Source organism: Cardiocondyla obscurior, linkage group LG02 (genome assembly GCF_019399895.1).
Source record: "Cardiocondyla obscurior isolate alpha-2009 linkage group LG02, Cobs3.1, whole genome shotgun sequence".
In the NCBI taxonomy this organism is placed as follows: Eukaryota; Metazoa; Arthropoda; class Insecta; order Hymenoptera; family Formicidae; genus Cardiocondyla; species Cardiocondyla obscurior.
Genome location: NC_091865.1, coordinates 6,958,762 through 6,974,113, shown reverse-complemented (window position 1 = coordinate 6,974,113; position 15,352 = coordinate 6,958,762). Strand labels below are relative to the sequence as shown.

The 15,352-nt window shown below is 39.2% G+C and overlaps 3 protein-coding genes and 1 long non-coding RNA gene across 5 annotated transcripts in view; 2 read left to right on the top strand and 2 right to left on the bottom strand.

The window, feature by feature from the left end:
• Positions 1-395: 395 nt before the first annotated feature.
• Positions 396-3,169, top strand: Ns3 (nucleostemin 3). Its single transcript, XM_070674748.1, has 4 exons — positions 396-614; positions 703-2,092; positions 2,276-2,576; positions 2,808-3,169. The coding sequence occupies exons 1-4, from the start codon at positions 513-515 to the stop codon at positions 2,953-2,955; spliced, it is 1,941 nt and encodes a 646-aa protein (XP_070530849.1). The 5' UTR covers positions 396-512; the 3' UTR covers positions 2,956-3,169.
• Positions 3,158-5,033, bottom strand: Ssu72 (Ssu72 CTD phosphatase). Its single transcript, XM_070674752.1, has 4 exons — positions 4,556-5,033; positions 4,160-4,303; positions 3,740-3,998; positions 3,158-3,655 (listed from the first exon to the last, which is right to left on the bottom strand). Exons 1-4 carry the CDS (start codon positions 4,636-4,638, stop codon positions 3,554-3,556), a joined length of 588 nt encoding a protein of 195 aa, XP_070530853.1. The 5' UTR covers positions 4,639-5,033; the 3' UTR covers positions 3,158-3,553.
• A 789-nt stretch (positions 5,034-5,822) lies between these two features.
• Positions 5,823-15,352, top strand: part of LOC139112604 (uncharacterized) — a 44,876-nt gene continuing 35,346 nt past the window's right edge. The window contains exons 1-3 of the long non-coding RNA XR_011547404.1: positions 5,823-5,913; positions 6,106-6,271; positions 6,539-6,703. This is a non-coding gene — a long non-coding RNA (uncharacterized lncRNA). The remainder of the gene's footprint in view (positions 5,914-6,105; positions 6,272-6,538; positions 6,704-15,352) is intronic.
• Gaba-b-r2 (gamma-aminobutyric acid type B receptor subunit 2) overlaps positions 6,705-15,352 on the bottom strand; it is a 33,746-nt gene continuing 25,098 nt past the window's right edge. For both annotated transcript variants that reach the window (XM_070673344.1, XM_070673352.1), the window contains exons 16-19: positions 14,217-14,328; positions 13,243-13,775; positions 12,637-12,903; positions 6,705-11,545 (exon numbers count right to left, since the gene is read on the bottom strand). In XM_070673344.1, the coding sequence (XP_070529445.1) occupies positions 11,352-11,545; positions 12,637-12,903; positions 13,243-13,775; positions 14,217-14,328 (1,106 nt within the window). In that variant the 3' untranslated portion in view covers positions 6,705-11,351. The remainder of the gene's footprint in view (positions 11,546-12,636; positions 12,904-13,242; positions 13,776-14,216; positions 14,329-15,352) is intronic.

Sequence of the window (15,352 nt, the reverse complement as noted above, 5' to 3'; positions counted from 1 at the left end):
AGCTTATGATTTTATTAATAAGTTAAATGTTTGATACTATATGTAAGCTCTTTTTTTTCTTTTTTTTTTTTGAGTTGCAAATAAAGCTAAGGAGAAATAATGATAAGAGACATTTTCTCGGGATGATAAATTTCACCGGAATTCGATTCGTTCCGATTTTCGAATTATGTTTTAAAATATTATATTAGGGAAATGATAAATTATGACACGACGTCCCCGTCGAATTAATTCAAGTGATGTGCACATATTGCTTATTTATTAATTATCAATAAATAGCTTTCATTTTCGAATAACAACCATCTTTCGGAGATCTTTCGGAGTTTCAATTTTTTTTTCTACATATCTCGTAAAAAAAAAAATCCTTCCCGGCTTTACGCGTGAGGTCATATCTCTTGAAACATACATAACCTCCTTAAATTAAATTTTGTGCAAGTTGCGAGGTGTTGCGAGGTTATATCTGGTTGTATCGTCACATGTTCGTTTTGCAAAGGAAAAATATCATCTGTTAAATCATGGGCAAACGAGGCAAAGGAGGAGGCAACTTGGGAAAATCCTTAATCAGGGATCGATTTGGATCTAGGAAAATTAAAAGGAACGGCAATGAGCCTTCTATGGTAACGATAAACTTGCTTAACTTTCTTATCCGTTTGTTCGTTTATTTGAAAAATGTTAGATTTTTTTGTCATTTTTCTTTTTATACAGCTTCATACTGCGGAGATTGATGACGGTTACGACTGGGGTCGACTCAACTTGCAGTCGGTTACAGAGGAGAGCTCATTTCAAGAATTTCTCTCGACTGCCGAACTCGCAGGCACAGAATTTAATGCTGAAAAATTAAATATTAAATTTGTGAAGCCCGAAAGTGGTGGATTGCTTTCGAAGAATGAAAAAGATAAGATATTGGAAGTGCAAGCGAAAAATAAAGACTTGGTTAAAATACCTAGGAGACCTAAGTGGAACAGTTCTATAAATGCCGAGGAATTGCATAAACTTGAAAAAGATGCGTTTTTGGAGTGGAGACGTCACCTGGCTATGTTGCAAGAAATCGAGGGGCTGATATTAACACCTTACGAAAGAAATTTGGAATTCTGGCGGCAGTTGTGGAGAGTAATAGAACGCAGCGACGTAATTGTACAAATTGTAGATGCACGCAACCCGTTGCTCTTCCGCTGCGAAGACTTGGAACGTTACGTCAAAGAAATATGTCCTGACAAATTAAATATGATTCTTCTTAATAAGGCAGACTTCTTAACGGACGAGCAGAGAGAGGTATGGGCAAAATATTTCACAGAGATAAATGTACAGATAGCTTTCTTTTCTGCTACACTAGCAGCGGAAAAGCAACAACAGCTACAAGAACAGGATGAAGATGAAGAAAATTCGATAGATAAAAATGACAGTGACCATTCTGATAAAGAAGATGAATGTAGTAACGATGAATGGACCTCACAGTTTGCTTCTGAATCGGAATATGAAAGTGCAGAGAATGATATTGATAATGATACACGTAGTACATCTAATATAGAAAATAATCACGATGATGAAATAAAAACTCAATGTGTGTTGGAAAAGTTAAAAATCCGTGAGATAGACTTGGAGGATAAAACGAAGAAAATAATTAACTCGCCGAAATTATTAAATAGGAACGAACTCATAGAATTATTTAAAACAATTTACAGCAGTAATAAAAGATATACGAGTGGAGTGACGACAGTCGGTTTGGTGGGTTACCCTAACGTTGGAAAAAGTTCCACTATCAATACTTTGCTCATGGACAAAAAGGTTTCTGTGTCTGCGACGCCAGGCAAAACTAAGCATTTTCAAACGTTGTATTTAGATAAGGATTTACTACTATGTGATTGCCCAGGTTTGGTGATGCCGAGCTTTGTTTGTACTAAAGCGGAAATGATTTTGAATGGTATACTACCGATCGATCAAATGCGAGATCATGTACCGCCAATTACATTACTGGCTACATTGATACCTCGATATATTTTGGAGGATCTGTATGGCATTATGTTACCTGCACCAAACGAAGGAGAAGATCCAAATCGTGCACCAACAGCAGAGGAGCTTTTAAATTCATATGGATGTATGTAATCGTTAATTTCATCTTAAAAATCGTATTCGTGGGTGAATCATAGTCATTATCGTCGCTTTTCCGCGATACAGATTAGTTCTGTCATTTGGCTCACTTCGTGAGCCTCGAGAATAAATGTCTGTATCGTGGAAAAGCGGCAACAATAAATTCAAACAATATTATATTTCTTTACAGATAATAGAGGTTTCATGACGCAGAATGGTCAGCCGGATAATCCACGTTCGGCTAGATATATCTTAAAAGATTTTGTCAACGGCAAGTTGTTATATTGCGTTGCACCGCCAACGTTTAAGCAAGAGCACTTCCATGTATTTCCGCCACGACGTCGTAATGTATCTGCAAACAAGCACATACCAGCTCGAACAATTCGCGTGAACGAAGGATGCCGGGTGACGACCAATGACGTTGATCGGAAATTTTTCCAAAATGTACACGTCAAAAAGATGCGTGGACCTGTGCTGCAATATTCTACAACGTAATGTTAAAATGTTTGCTTTATTTAAACAGTCGCCGTATATATAATGCTGCGACAATAATCATAAAATCTATCAAAGTGTATTTAAATTCTGATATATGAATAGTTTTTACCATACATCATTAATAATTATATATACATTGTATATACTATTAGAACGTAGTCATATATTTTCATATATAGTCATATTTTATATATAAAATCCACTTGATTGGTACAATTAATTTTCAGGCACGCGGGATCGACGGCTAATTTGACAGAGTCGATCGATAATCATTCTGATAGAATCAAAAAGCCATGGAAAACGATAAACAAACACGTTAATAAAAACAAACGTGAGAAGGCTCGAAGATTATATGCTCATCTTGATCAACATTGAGTACAAAATGTGCGAAAAGTATCATTTTGCACTTTTTGGATCGATTGGTTTTATAACAGCTATGTAATATAGCTGTACGAATGTTTGTAAATAACAACTTTGCAATATTCGGTGTATATGTGACTGTGTGAATCTACACACATTGTAAATTGCTATTCGAATGCAATCATGAACGATACGTGTATATATATAAAATATAGTATTTTACATTTTATATCCTCTGCATTTATTTTTTATTCTCAAAATCTTTTCATTTTATGCTTAAAATTATAGCATTTTACAGACTCCAGTTAATCATGATGTAATGTAAATCTCAACTAGAATATAAACTTTAATCGTGTCTGTTAGATTCCATCGGAATAATCATTAAGTAGGAAGCACAAGCGGATTTCTCCGTCAAGTCAATATTCCATCCACATAATTTGGTGGATAAATATACATTTATATATACATATATGTGTAAATGTGTACGCACGCGAACGAGCGTGTTGTGTACGTGTCTGTGCAGCAAGTTATACACATAATTTAATTTCCATGATAAATAAATTTCAAACTTGATGAACATCAAAATCCTGATTTTTATGTGAGCGACAGATCTTCAGTAAAACAACACGGTGTGCAATATTGTTCTTGCAAACTTGGATTCAAATTCGTGGAGTAATTCATCTATGTCATTATCTAGATCTTCACTATTTGCCAACTAAAACACAAATTTGCATGTTATAAATGTTATAAAATCTACAAAATATAAAAAAAAAAATATGTAATGAAAAAAATGTAATACCACTGTCACTAGTTCGCATATAAGGAATGATCCTACTGTGGCCTCTTCATGATTATCTTGAATATCGATATTAATCAAATGTGCAGGCTGATTATCTTCTTTAGGTCTAGATTCCATGCATTCAATTACTTGATCATACACACGTTCTTCACATGTAATTATAATGTCAAATTTATCCTTGGATAACTGAAAACGTTCTGGCCTAGGTTTTATCCGACGGTTCCGGTCCAACATATGTAATAAACCATTCTGTGTATAACTGTAATAATTGTTAAGGAATAATTAATGTAGAAAACAATAATTATTTAAATTAACTTAAAATTATAATTTTAAAAGCAGAAACATTTCAAAAAATAATAATATACGTTTAACTGTTGTATATCAAAAAAATATGAAGACTTATTTGTATAAAAAGGATACTATTGTTTGTCCTTCATCAACAGATCATTATAGATTTCATCATAAGAAGTTCCAAAATCATAAATATTAGGGCGGTCTGGTGCAGTACCAGGCAGTTTCACTTTGTCACCGGTCCCAAACGATTTCACATTAAATCCCTTTTTGCTGAAACAATCATATTCTTAAATAATTATTCTGCATTTGCCAAGCTGTTTATTAAATTTTTTTTTTTGCGACAGAAGAGTCAAAGCCAATTTATATCTAATTAGAGTAGAAATTTGGAAAAAAATGTAAGTAAAAAAAAAAAAAAGGTGAACTGTTTCACAAAAAAAATAACGCAATGTAAAAGCCGAAAAATTAATCAATTAATCGGTTTTAACAGTTTAACCATAATGAGTCGAGTGCGCGACCAGTTACCTTAGGAAAGCATGCGCTTCCATGCTCCTGTTCATGTTACTGGAGCATATTACAGCTATGCTGATGGAATTTGGCGCAGGCATTCTTCCGCGCGTCTTATCAATCGTAAAAGGGCCGTGATAGGAAAAAAAGTCGCGCTGTCGCCTAACCAAAGACAAGCTCACGTTTTAAAGGTTATGTGTTCGATAGATTATCAAGGATGCATCTGGTCGATCTCCCATGCGTCTGCAAATCTTTTATTTCTATCTATCTAAATCTGATCGAGACTACTGGAAGTGTAATGCAGCTCGAAGGAACGTTAATTCTTCCCCACGCGACAAAATTCCGCTGACGAGTCAGATACGATCACAAGAGCCCCGAGAGTGAAGTATCACGAGTCGTGACCTTTTAATTTCTCGACTCCGTCGATAGAGACAGGGATTTTCAGCAGCACCTGTGAGACAGATCAACGTGATGACAAGAAACGGCCGTTGCTGATAACGCGCCGAAAAGAAAATTTTTTTTTTCTCTTTTCTATTCGATTACAAATTAGGTCCACGAAGTTATAAATAAAACCGGAGTTATCCTGCTAAAAAATAATTTGTCTGCTTTACGTCGATTCATACCATTTGTTCGAGTCGACGGTGGCGTCTCGTAACGAACACAAGCGGCACCAGTCGTCGCTCACTTTATTTCAAACTGATCGCGTCTTTCGTGTAATCCGCAATAATTATCGCTTTCGCACGGCTGTTAGAACCGCCTTCCCCTTAGAATGCGTCAAAAGTACGACGGACGCACGATATCAACGCACGCAGATAGGTATGTATCGCTGTTACGTCTTTAGGGTACATTTTTCCGGCATTCGTTTGTTAGGTTCGCCGGTCAGACAAAGTCAGAGGCGGAGGCGAAGGTAGCGGGCTGAACGGTGGCACCGCGCTGCGGACGCAAACGGTAGGAGCTCTAACTGTCTTCGCTTCAAAGTAGTTACGTCGCGTTTTCCGTGTGATTCGCAATAATCATTATCTTCGCATGATCGTTCGAGTCATTTTTATCTCGGAATGCGTCGAAAGTACGAAGAAAGTACAATATCAGTGCACGCAGATAGCTATGTGTCGCCGTTCCACAGTTGGCTATCACGGACTATATTTTTCAGACATTTACTCGCCAGCCGAACAGAATCCGTGGCAGCGGTGACGGTGGTGCGGACAGAGACGCCTCGTACGCAAGTGGTCCGAGCCCTAACCGACTTCGCTTCAAATTTGTCGCGTCGCGTTTTCCGTGTGATTCGCAATAATCATTCTTTCCGCACGATCGTTCGAGCCACCTTCATCTCGGAGTGCATCGAAAGTACGGTGGACGCACGATATCAACGCACGTAGGTAAGTGTCGTTGTTCCGCAGTTAGCAATTACAAACTACAGTATTCCGACATTTGCTCGTTTGGTACGCCGAATAAGCGAAGTTCGTCATTTTGTGATTCTCCGCGTCTTTTGTAGTCAAGTTTCTTTCAGCATTCATACGTTGCAATACGAAATCGTCGGTTGAATTACGACTGTTTTTTTTTTTTTTCAGGAATGGATGGCCGCGAGCATCGCGAGCTGCGAGAATGTATGAGATCTCGTCGAGGGGAAGATCTTCGCATTGCTATAGTTGAATAGAAATATCGCGAAAAGCTGTACAGGCAGAATGAGCAGTACATGAGTATTAAAGGAAATGCAATCGCAGCGAAACGTATTAGGTAAAGATATATTTGAGAGTTGAACGAATAATATTAAAACTATTTTACTAGACGTTTCCCTATAAGCGATAATATTTTTTAATATCTTAGATGTGTTCTTCAAATATTAAATGTCCATTTAATATATGGAGAACATAGCTAAAATATTAAATAATATTATGCTTTTATAAATGTCTAAAAAAAAATAATTAAATTAAATATTTGGTTATCTTTTATTTTTTACAAAACGCTTGTTTTATATTTTAAATATATTTTCTCAATTTGCAGGTTAATGTTTTGTGTAAGTGCAACAAAAGACAATGGTGATAGAGGTAGGAACCACACAATAAAAGAAGAAGAACAAGATATACATAGTGGCAGTGCAAGAGAACAATGAGCTCTGGTGGAAGAAAGCCTAGGAGACATCGGACAGTAAAACAAACAGGAGACCAAGTAAGTCATTTATCTTTTATTTAAATTAGCCACTATGTGCACAAAATGTGTTGGACGTAGTCACGAATATTTCCGGCGAATACCCTATGACCACAATTCTGTTGCACGTGTTACGTACACGATGCTTGATTTTATTTCGTGCTGTACTTACAAAATACACTTGCATAGCAATACATTATGAGGGTAATAATTAAAAAGTAGACCGATTTAGTGGCATAAAAAGAAATTATTGAAATTAATAGAATATTGAACGTACAGAAAGTTAAAGTAGCTTACTTGTAACATTTTTCCAAAGCAAGTAATTATTACAGGAAATAATAATAACGAATGTTGCTTGTCAAACAAGTCGTACAACGCGAAGCGTTATTTTAACAAAAAGATTTTAATCCTTATTTGCGCATGCACAACGAAACTCTAAACTGATTTAAGTCTCTCGTTGTTTTCCATTTTCCGCAAACGTGAAGCTGTACAAACATACGAATCGTTGTGAAAATACCGTTTTGGTTATTCATGACAAATTATGATCGCGTTACGTTCAAACTTAAGAGCAGGAATTACTTTTTAATTGTCACTTAATATGCAAAAGTGTTGCTTGTAACAAAGTGTCGAGACTGAAGTAATACATTCTTATGCGTCATATTTAAATAGCATATTTATATATTAATTGATATATACATACATAAATTATATATATTAATATAATATATATAATTGCCTGTGTCTTTTCTTCGTCACGGTCAAAATTAAAAGGGGTAAATTTTATTGAATGACAGCCACTTTATTGAGAGTAGACAGCGGTGAACATTAAGATTCGCCTTGCGCAGCAATTACTTCGATAGACTTTAGATAGTAAGATATCACACGTGTCCGTAACTTGTAAGAATCCTATTCTTATCTGGCATGCTATCAATCTCTCACGTTACGACGAACTTCAATCGTCTCGTAAGTGCACTCGTAAACTATTTTACTCTTTTACTGCAAAAAATAGGCGAGCTAAAAGGACGGGAATGCGACCTGCGACACTGTGTTCTAAATTTCATTCGTTCGAGAATAAGCTCTCTCAATTCCTCCCTCTCTCAGTCTCTCGTTTTCTTTTTCGCTTATTCTTCTCCACAATCCCTTTAAATTTACTTATTTTTTGCAGAGTTCTTTCGAAATGGAGGTACGATGAATATTTTAAACGTGTGATAATTGACGATACATGCATTGTCTTTTGCGAAAGTATATGTACAGGTAGAGAGATGTAAATAGTAATAATATATAAAAGTCGATAACAACGTTAACAAATGTTTACCCAGTAATCACCCGCTTCTAGGGTCATTACTGCTCACGAGTAATACTTGCCGGTAATAAAACCTTGTAAAGTATCCCTACAAGAGATTCTTGAATTAAAAGAAATCGGCGGGAATGGAGCTTTCAAAATCGTACGCTTAATCTTTCTTTTCGCTATAAATCCGCTTGAGTTGTTATTAAAAATTTAACTTCCCGAATCACGTTGTTTGATCGAAAGAATCGAAAGATGAAAACTTTTCTCTCCGCGAGAGAGGCGGTCGAAAGAAACTGCAAAGTTTCAGCGCCAATATTTCAGTTTCGAAGTGCGGCAATCGGATTTTACAGAACAAATTCCAGTCGATCACTTTTAATTCGCCCATTTTTCACAAAGACACATCCGCGTGTCACGGTGATGTATCTGTCTCGAAGAAAAGAGTGTTCCATCACTCTTATCACACTCGCTTAATCACCTTTGGCTTCGCTGCACGCACGCATACATTAGTCGCATATATAGATATATATATATTGCTGTCGGGTTTTCTTTCTCCCCCTTTTTTTTTTTTCCGTTCTGCGATAATTTGTAAAAAACTTTTGGCATGGTTTGCCTACTGGCGACGCCACTGACTTAATTATTCGTAATTATTACGGGATATTAAGATCATGCTCTAACAGTAGGAATACGAGTACAAACGCGTCGAAGTGTTTCGTCATGCGATACCGATCGACATCGACCGGAAATAAATTTATTCTTAACTTAGTTGAATATTGCACCGCGTTGTTTAGCGCGTTGATTCACCTCCGGGTATCGGGGAGTCGCGATGTCGCTCTTGATGAAGTTGAAATCGTTGTGTCACTATATTTAAACGCGAACCTCACGGCGAACTTCTTGTTCTCGTGCCGTGAAACAGGGTGCCGTTACACGAAAGCGACTAACGCGTTAAAAAAGAGAAGAAAGGCTATCTTATCCCTTTCTCCTTAGACTTTCCGTTAACTTTGGTGAATATATGTCGCAAGTTACGTCGACTTAGGCCGCGCCATCTGAAACCCCCGCAACTTAAGAAACTTGGGAATCTCTCACGGAAATACTCAGCGTGCTCTACTTTTAATGAGTTCACTCGCAAGTTGAAATAACGAAAACTCAATTTTACCCGCATAAAGGAACGGTGTATTTCGCTTTACCTTTCAACCGCACATTTTTCTCTTACCCCTGCCGCGATCCGCGTTTGGTCACCCCGTTTTACAGCAGGAGGACACTCCATTCGATTCTCTCGCGAGGCGATTTACTTCGCGAAGAATAAATTCGTTATTCGCGCAGGATGAATTCGCGTTTCCTTATTACCTCCACGTAGAAAACGAAAGGATATGGGGCAATTGACAATGCATGCATTGATTCGATTCGATTCGATTCGATAATTATCAGTTCTAGGGATACACCCGAAGGCATTTTATTAACATGCTCCGCCACACTCCTCGAGGTATTTTTGAACACAGCACCCTAGCGGAGAACGAAATATACTTGGTGAACGTTCATATAATTACCCCCTAGGATTGGCTAGACGCGCCAAAGTTAGACATGTGTACGTGTTTTATCTGCGCCCGTGTACGCGTCTGTTGTGTGTGTATGTGTTTGTGTGTATGTAGGAAATATTCAATGAATATCATTACTTTGTAACATGTATGTACAAACACATAATTATTTATTTTAGAAATGTACGCGAGGGAAAACTTACGTTAAATATTTGTAAAATATCGCATCTACCCTACCGCCTTCCGGCCTGAGATTTGGCGAGCCTCGTGAAAACGGGCTCTCGAAGGAGAGAACGGACACGCTCCTAATTAACATACTCTCAATTTCTTTGCTTCAACAGTTCTTATAGATTATATGTTATATACACACATGCACACACACACTCTCTCTCTCTCACTCTCTCTCTTTCTTTCTCTCTCTCTTTCTTTCTTTCGCTCGAAAAAAAATACTTGTTAGCCGACAGAGACATTTATAAACGCGACTTTCTCGTTCTTCTCGTCGTCATGAACGAAAAAAAGAATACTTTACAAGTTGAAAATCATTGCAACAGTTAACAGTTAAGTCTAGTGTCCGATCTGTCGCGGCTAACAAATATCTTTTCTTTCTTTCTTTCTTTTTTTTTTTTAAATACTTTTTTTTAGATTTTCCTATAATTTGTCTTATAAATATCCCGAAGGTATATTTGTTAATTAATTAACCGCGTTAACTAGAACTATGTTCAATGTTTCAAAGTTGCGTCACAAAAATATTCTTCGGTCGTACTAGGAAATATTTAAACAATATTTGTTCGCTGCTAGGGTCCACCCCTCTCTCCCTCTTTCCCTCCCCGAAGCGATACGCTATATCGATTGCATAGATGACCTCCGTCCCTCCCTTCCTCCCCGACTTTGCCCTCTCGAAAATGCGTGCGCTCTGGATACGAAGTTCTTTCCTCGATTCGGTTCACCGCGATGTTTGCTATATGTCACGTAACATGCTGCGTCACTAATGAGATACAAGATCTATTGACTGACGTTGAAGTAACTAAGTGTGCTCGATAATATCGCGCGCAAATCCGTACATTTATTCCGTTTACCTCTAAAACGAATAACGATGAGACGAGGAGATATTGGGGCCGTTCGACTTTGAGTCATCGAGCCCGCGACAGACCTTTGTTAAGCTCCGAATTCGTTTCTCTTGCTCATTTTTTATTTTTTTTTTATTTTTTTTAATAATTTTCTTTTTTCTTTTTATTTCCTACCCTCACTCTTCTCTCTATGTTTTTTTTTTTTTCCTACGCTTAAATAATCATCGTCTTTAGAAAATATTTCTCGTGTGTTCATAGAAAAAGTCTTACCTTTACTCGCCGATTGACGCCGTCTTTTTGACGTCCTGGCGAGAACAGCTGTATACGATTCGATTCGTCATTATTACTAGAGCTACGTTATGCAATTCTCTTTTTTGTTCTCGTCCGCGCTTTACCGTGATATATCGAGTGCCGTAGAGCGGGGACGCGAGAGACGGAACGAATAATCATTAATTAACCCGGCGGTGATGGCGCGGTAACGGTATCCCAGGCCCATCATCATATTCTTATAAATAAATCAACGGAGTGGTAAAAACCGTCCGAAACACGTTCACGATTTAACGATTATAAGCGTTATCGCGAGCAACGTCGTCGGCTGCTCCTCGTCTGGGGCGCAATTGAAAAGACGCTCGCGGGATTAGGTAAATTAATTTATCGTTAGGTAACCGAGTCTAGCACGCCGTACACGATACCGGGGTGTCCGTGACGAGGAACGAGTGACTTCGCGTGTGCGTGTACCGGCACGGTGAGGAGAAAACGTCAGGTCGCCACCGGCTTGGCCGTTAGAGGTACTCGACGATGTCGCACTTGATGGATATATTCGGGCAACTAGCTATGTTCGAGCGATAGCCCCGTCTGGCAGTGCTCTTGTGCCGCTCAGTTAGGAGCTTCTGAAAGATCGGCAGGATCGTCAGGTCCAAGAGTTCACCGTCCGATACCGCGCTGTACATCTTAGACACGTTCATCGCGGAGCCACCTGCAACCGTAGAAGCAAATATTAGAAACACTTTTTAATTACTTACATCTATAAGTTGCATTCGCACCAAAGCGCTCTTGGCGAGCTCAAAGCGCTCGCATCCCTTCGCCTTCGAAAGCAAGCACACGCCAATGTATTTAGCTACGTCCGGACGTATCACGTGTACGTAACTTGGCGTGCATCGCGCATTCTCGACGTGCTCGAATAATGAAGATATGAATATTTCCCGAGACTCGGCTAGGTAATTATCGGATGCATTCAATTAGCCGGACGTCAATAACTTCGTTGCGTAATTATACCGCTATTCGGATATATTATATATCTTGTTAATTTGTTACCTAACGTCGACTCCGCTGTTGAACGTTTGCCTCGTACTTCCGCATAACTCGAGTGGAAATTTATCTAGTTAATCTGATTTTTACATTTCTGGCTCAGTGCTGGGACAGTTTTGCTAGACAGCCACGAGATGAACCACGAATTGGCTAGCTAATTATTAGGTAACGGTGGGAATTAATTTCCACTCGGGAAGTGTCTGTAATTTATCTCTCGCGAGATGTGATAGCTGTTGCCTACGATGTATGGATTCGAACGCAACAGTATATTAATTCATTTGCAGAGCTGGTATTTTTAAATTTAGTATTCAACCGCGGAATCAATATTGGATCGAGCGAATTAATAAGGTGGCTTGCTACGTATTCAACGTAATTGCTCGCCGGCTCTTTTATTCAAAAACCTTTATCGTTATTTCTACCGTGGGGAGACCTGTCAACATCTGGCGCTTAATCTTGGTGCAAATGCAACGTTATTTTCTTTTTTTTTTTTTTACATACAACAGGAAATTTGCGGTGTCTTACTCGCGATAATTTGCGAAACCGAGATTTAATTACTACAAAACATTGGTCACTTGTACGACCGTGGTGTTAAATCGTGAGGTTTATAAATCATTTAAGTCGTCAGAGTTCCTAATTGTCGGCGAGTCCTCTTTCTTCTAGTTCGCGGACGTGCGCGTCCCGCCGACCGTTTAGTATTCCGCAAATTTCCGCGGCTGTATGGACGCGTAATCAGCGAGAGACTTGGAGAGACGGGTGTACCGTTCACGTCGCCGCTTCCATCGCGTGCATTCGCTGCGACGTGCTTGCCGTTGTGCATCGTCGCGACATTCGGGGTGCTCTGCACGTATTCCAACCGAGCTTGATGACGTAGCTTCGAGCCCGCGTGCCGGCACATGCGACGTGCGACGCGGTGCGAGCACTCGACTATGGGGTGGCCGCCACCGATGTGCAGCCGCAGGCACTTTTCCCGCGTGCGCTCCGACATGGAACGCTGGATAATCGTCGACATTGACTCGTCGTACTTCCCTGAGAACAAAACGTATCGCCTCGTGTCTTCGTACGTTCAGAAGTGTCTGAAGAAATGACTTGAACCGACCCTTAAAATCTCGTCGATTTTCTACATTGCGTGGATGGTTAGAATTATTTCTTCTAGTAAAAATCAAGAGTCCTTCTTAGTTTCGATTATAATCACGTTACCCTTGTTTTAACTGAGATTTATCAAGAATCTTTGCCATACGCGGTTTAACGAGTTCTGTCTCGAACTTTTTTTTTAACACTTGCACATGCTTTTGCGGTGCCGCCAGGAGTTGACTTATTAAAGTATCGATTGCGGGAGGAAAGCTAGTAGCTAATGCTAGGTCTTACCGTGCCGATGATTCGGTACGTATTGTAACGAAAACGGCATCACGTGCTCGATGTAGCTCTGCTCGTGGAGCTCGCCAAAGGAGACGTTCTTCGTCGGCGGCGGCGTCGACAGCTTCGCTCTGCGCTCGTCCTTGCTTCTTCTCCTCACGCGGCACACGTGTCTCGCGATCTCGGTCTCCTCCAGGATAACGGAATCGGTCTCCTCGACGACCGGCGGCACGAAGCCGTAACGCGTGGTCACAGCCTCACTTGGCAACGGCTCCGGGCTCCTGTAACGCTTCGACAACGGCTCGCCGGCCTTGGCCTCGTCGGGGACGCTTCTGCGTCGCGACGCGTCCGCGCCGCACGTATGCCTCATGTGCGTGCCCGTCGTCGTTGTTATCGCCGTTGTAGTCGTTATTAACGATAATGACGGCGGCGGGACGTCCGCTGTCATTGCGCCCGGAGAGGAGCTCTCCTCGATCGTCTGGCTCGTCACAGCCACTCTTTCGTTGTCGATGATTGACGTGGCTTTCGAGAGAGACGCCCTTTTCCTAAAACAAGCACCACGCGACTACCCTGAGGATGGACGGCGTACCGGATTCACCGGAGATTTTTGGGGGGTCGTAATTAGCGGAGGGTGAATTACCGAAATGTTCAAAGTACTCGAACGTTTAATCCTTTCCTCTTAATTAAAAGAAAAAAAAAAGAAAATTCTTTTTTTAATCAATAAATTATTTTAAGGTTGTTATAAAATTAATTAAAAGTAACGAAAAAGCTTTTTAAAGCGATATCTCGTTAAACTTTAATTTTACAGATTACTTTAGGTAAAGTACGTTCAAATATATATATTGCCGTCAAATTTTCGATGATTAATCGAGTCAATTAATTATTTTTGTCAAGTATTCGTCTATAAATGATGATCAATTTAACTACACCTCGTTAAAGGATTATAGATCTGAAGGTGGAATTTGATATCGGACGTGACTACGTACTTTGCTACTTGATCCACGTTAACGTAATCACCCTCTGGCTGCGAAACGGTTGATGAGTTCAAGCTGCACATGGACATTGAAACATCGGTCGTTTCTGTGGTTATCGACGGTCCTGTCAAATAAATAAATCGAAATTATTAATACGGTTAAAACAACAATTTAATATCACTCGTTGTTCCGCGTGTATTAAACTGCTGTTGCGAGCATCATTAGTTAACTGCCTTTGTCTCCGATAAAATTTGCCGTTTAAAATGCTTTTTAGAAATGCATTTTTCAAAAGCACCAGTTTTTCGTAAACTTTACCGTATTAACGTTAACATAACATTTTAATTAACTAATGACACTATAAATTAGCAACACCACTTCGTGCCCGTGCAAGTTCCATTTTCCAGTTTCTATTTTATTTGTATAATTACAAAGCTTGCCGCGCGCATATTTACTTTCGTCTAGTCTGCATTAAAGAAAGCTTTCATGCTTTACACGGAATAATTTTAACGAGCACCACGAATGTACGTATCTTACGTGGGACTTTAAACATTTTTTATTTCTTCAAATGTGATTTACATATACTTCGTACATTAATTAAAGTTGGTTTTTTTTTTTAGGTTGATCATGTAAACTATAAATCATTAGTTTAATCGACGAATATTGCAACGTATTACGATTTTGTGATACGTTGAAGTTAATATTAAATTAAATATAATATTTAGTAAAAAATCTTTTAACTTCGGTAGGGATCGAATTACGTAAATAAAGGTCGCTGATCGTCGGTCAGGCGAGCGGTGGTACGTGCCTCGCTGGACTTTGTTATCACTTGTACATTCCTTCGCCAGTAGTCGAGCCATGCGGTCGGTGCTTACACGAAGTAAGGCGTATCACGGCAAATAAAAGTGTCGCGTAGCGCGCATTAGCTTCTCATTGACGATCTTTACGTGGAAAGTATATTACTTATAAAGTGAACACTTTACTCCCAATACTTACCAATCACCTCTAACGCGCTTTTAATCTTCACAATCTCTCTCTCCACATTCTTATATCCGTTCTTTGATTTTAAATTGTAAAGTGATTTTCAGCGTGAGTTTCGTATTTTAAGGATTTAATCTAAATCTAAAGGCATAACTTTTGCTTTGTTTAGA

Bases quoted from the DNA above. Each gene is read 5' to 3' on its own strand.
- Ns3 (XM_070674748.1), top strand. From the start codon at position 513: ATGGGCAAACGAGGCAAAGGAGGAGGCAACTTGGGAAAATCCTTAATC. The intron at 615-702 runs GTAACGATAAAC...CTTTTTATACAG, and splicing joins ACGGCAATGAGCCTTCTATG to CTTCATACTGCGGAGATTGA. The intron at 2,577-2,807 runs GTAATGTTAAAA...ATTAATTTTCAG, and splicing joins GTGCTGCAATATTCTACAAC to GCACGCGGGATCGACGGCTA.
- Ssu72 (XM_070674752.1), bottom strand. From the start codon at position 4,638: ATGCCTGCGCCAAATTCCATCAGCATAGCTGTAATATGCTCCAGTAAC. The intron at 3,999-4,159 runs GTATCCTTTTTA...CAATTATTACAG, and splicing joins TTGATGAAGGACAAACAATA to TTATACACAGAATGGTTTAT. The intron at 3,656-3,739 runs GTATTACATTTT...TTTGTGTTTTAG, and splicing joins TATGCGAACTAGTGACAGTG to TTGGCAAATAGTGAAGATCT.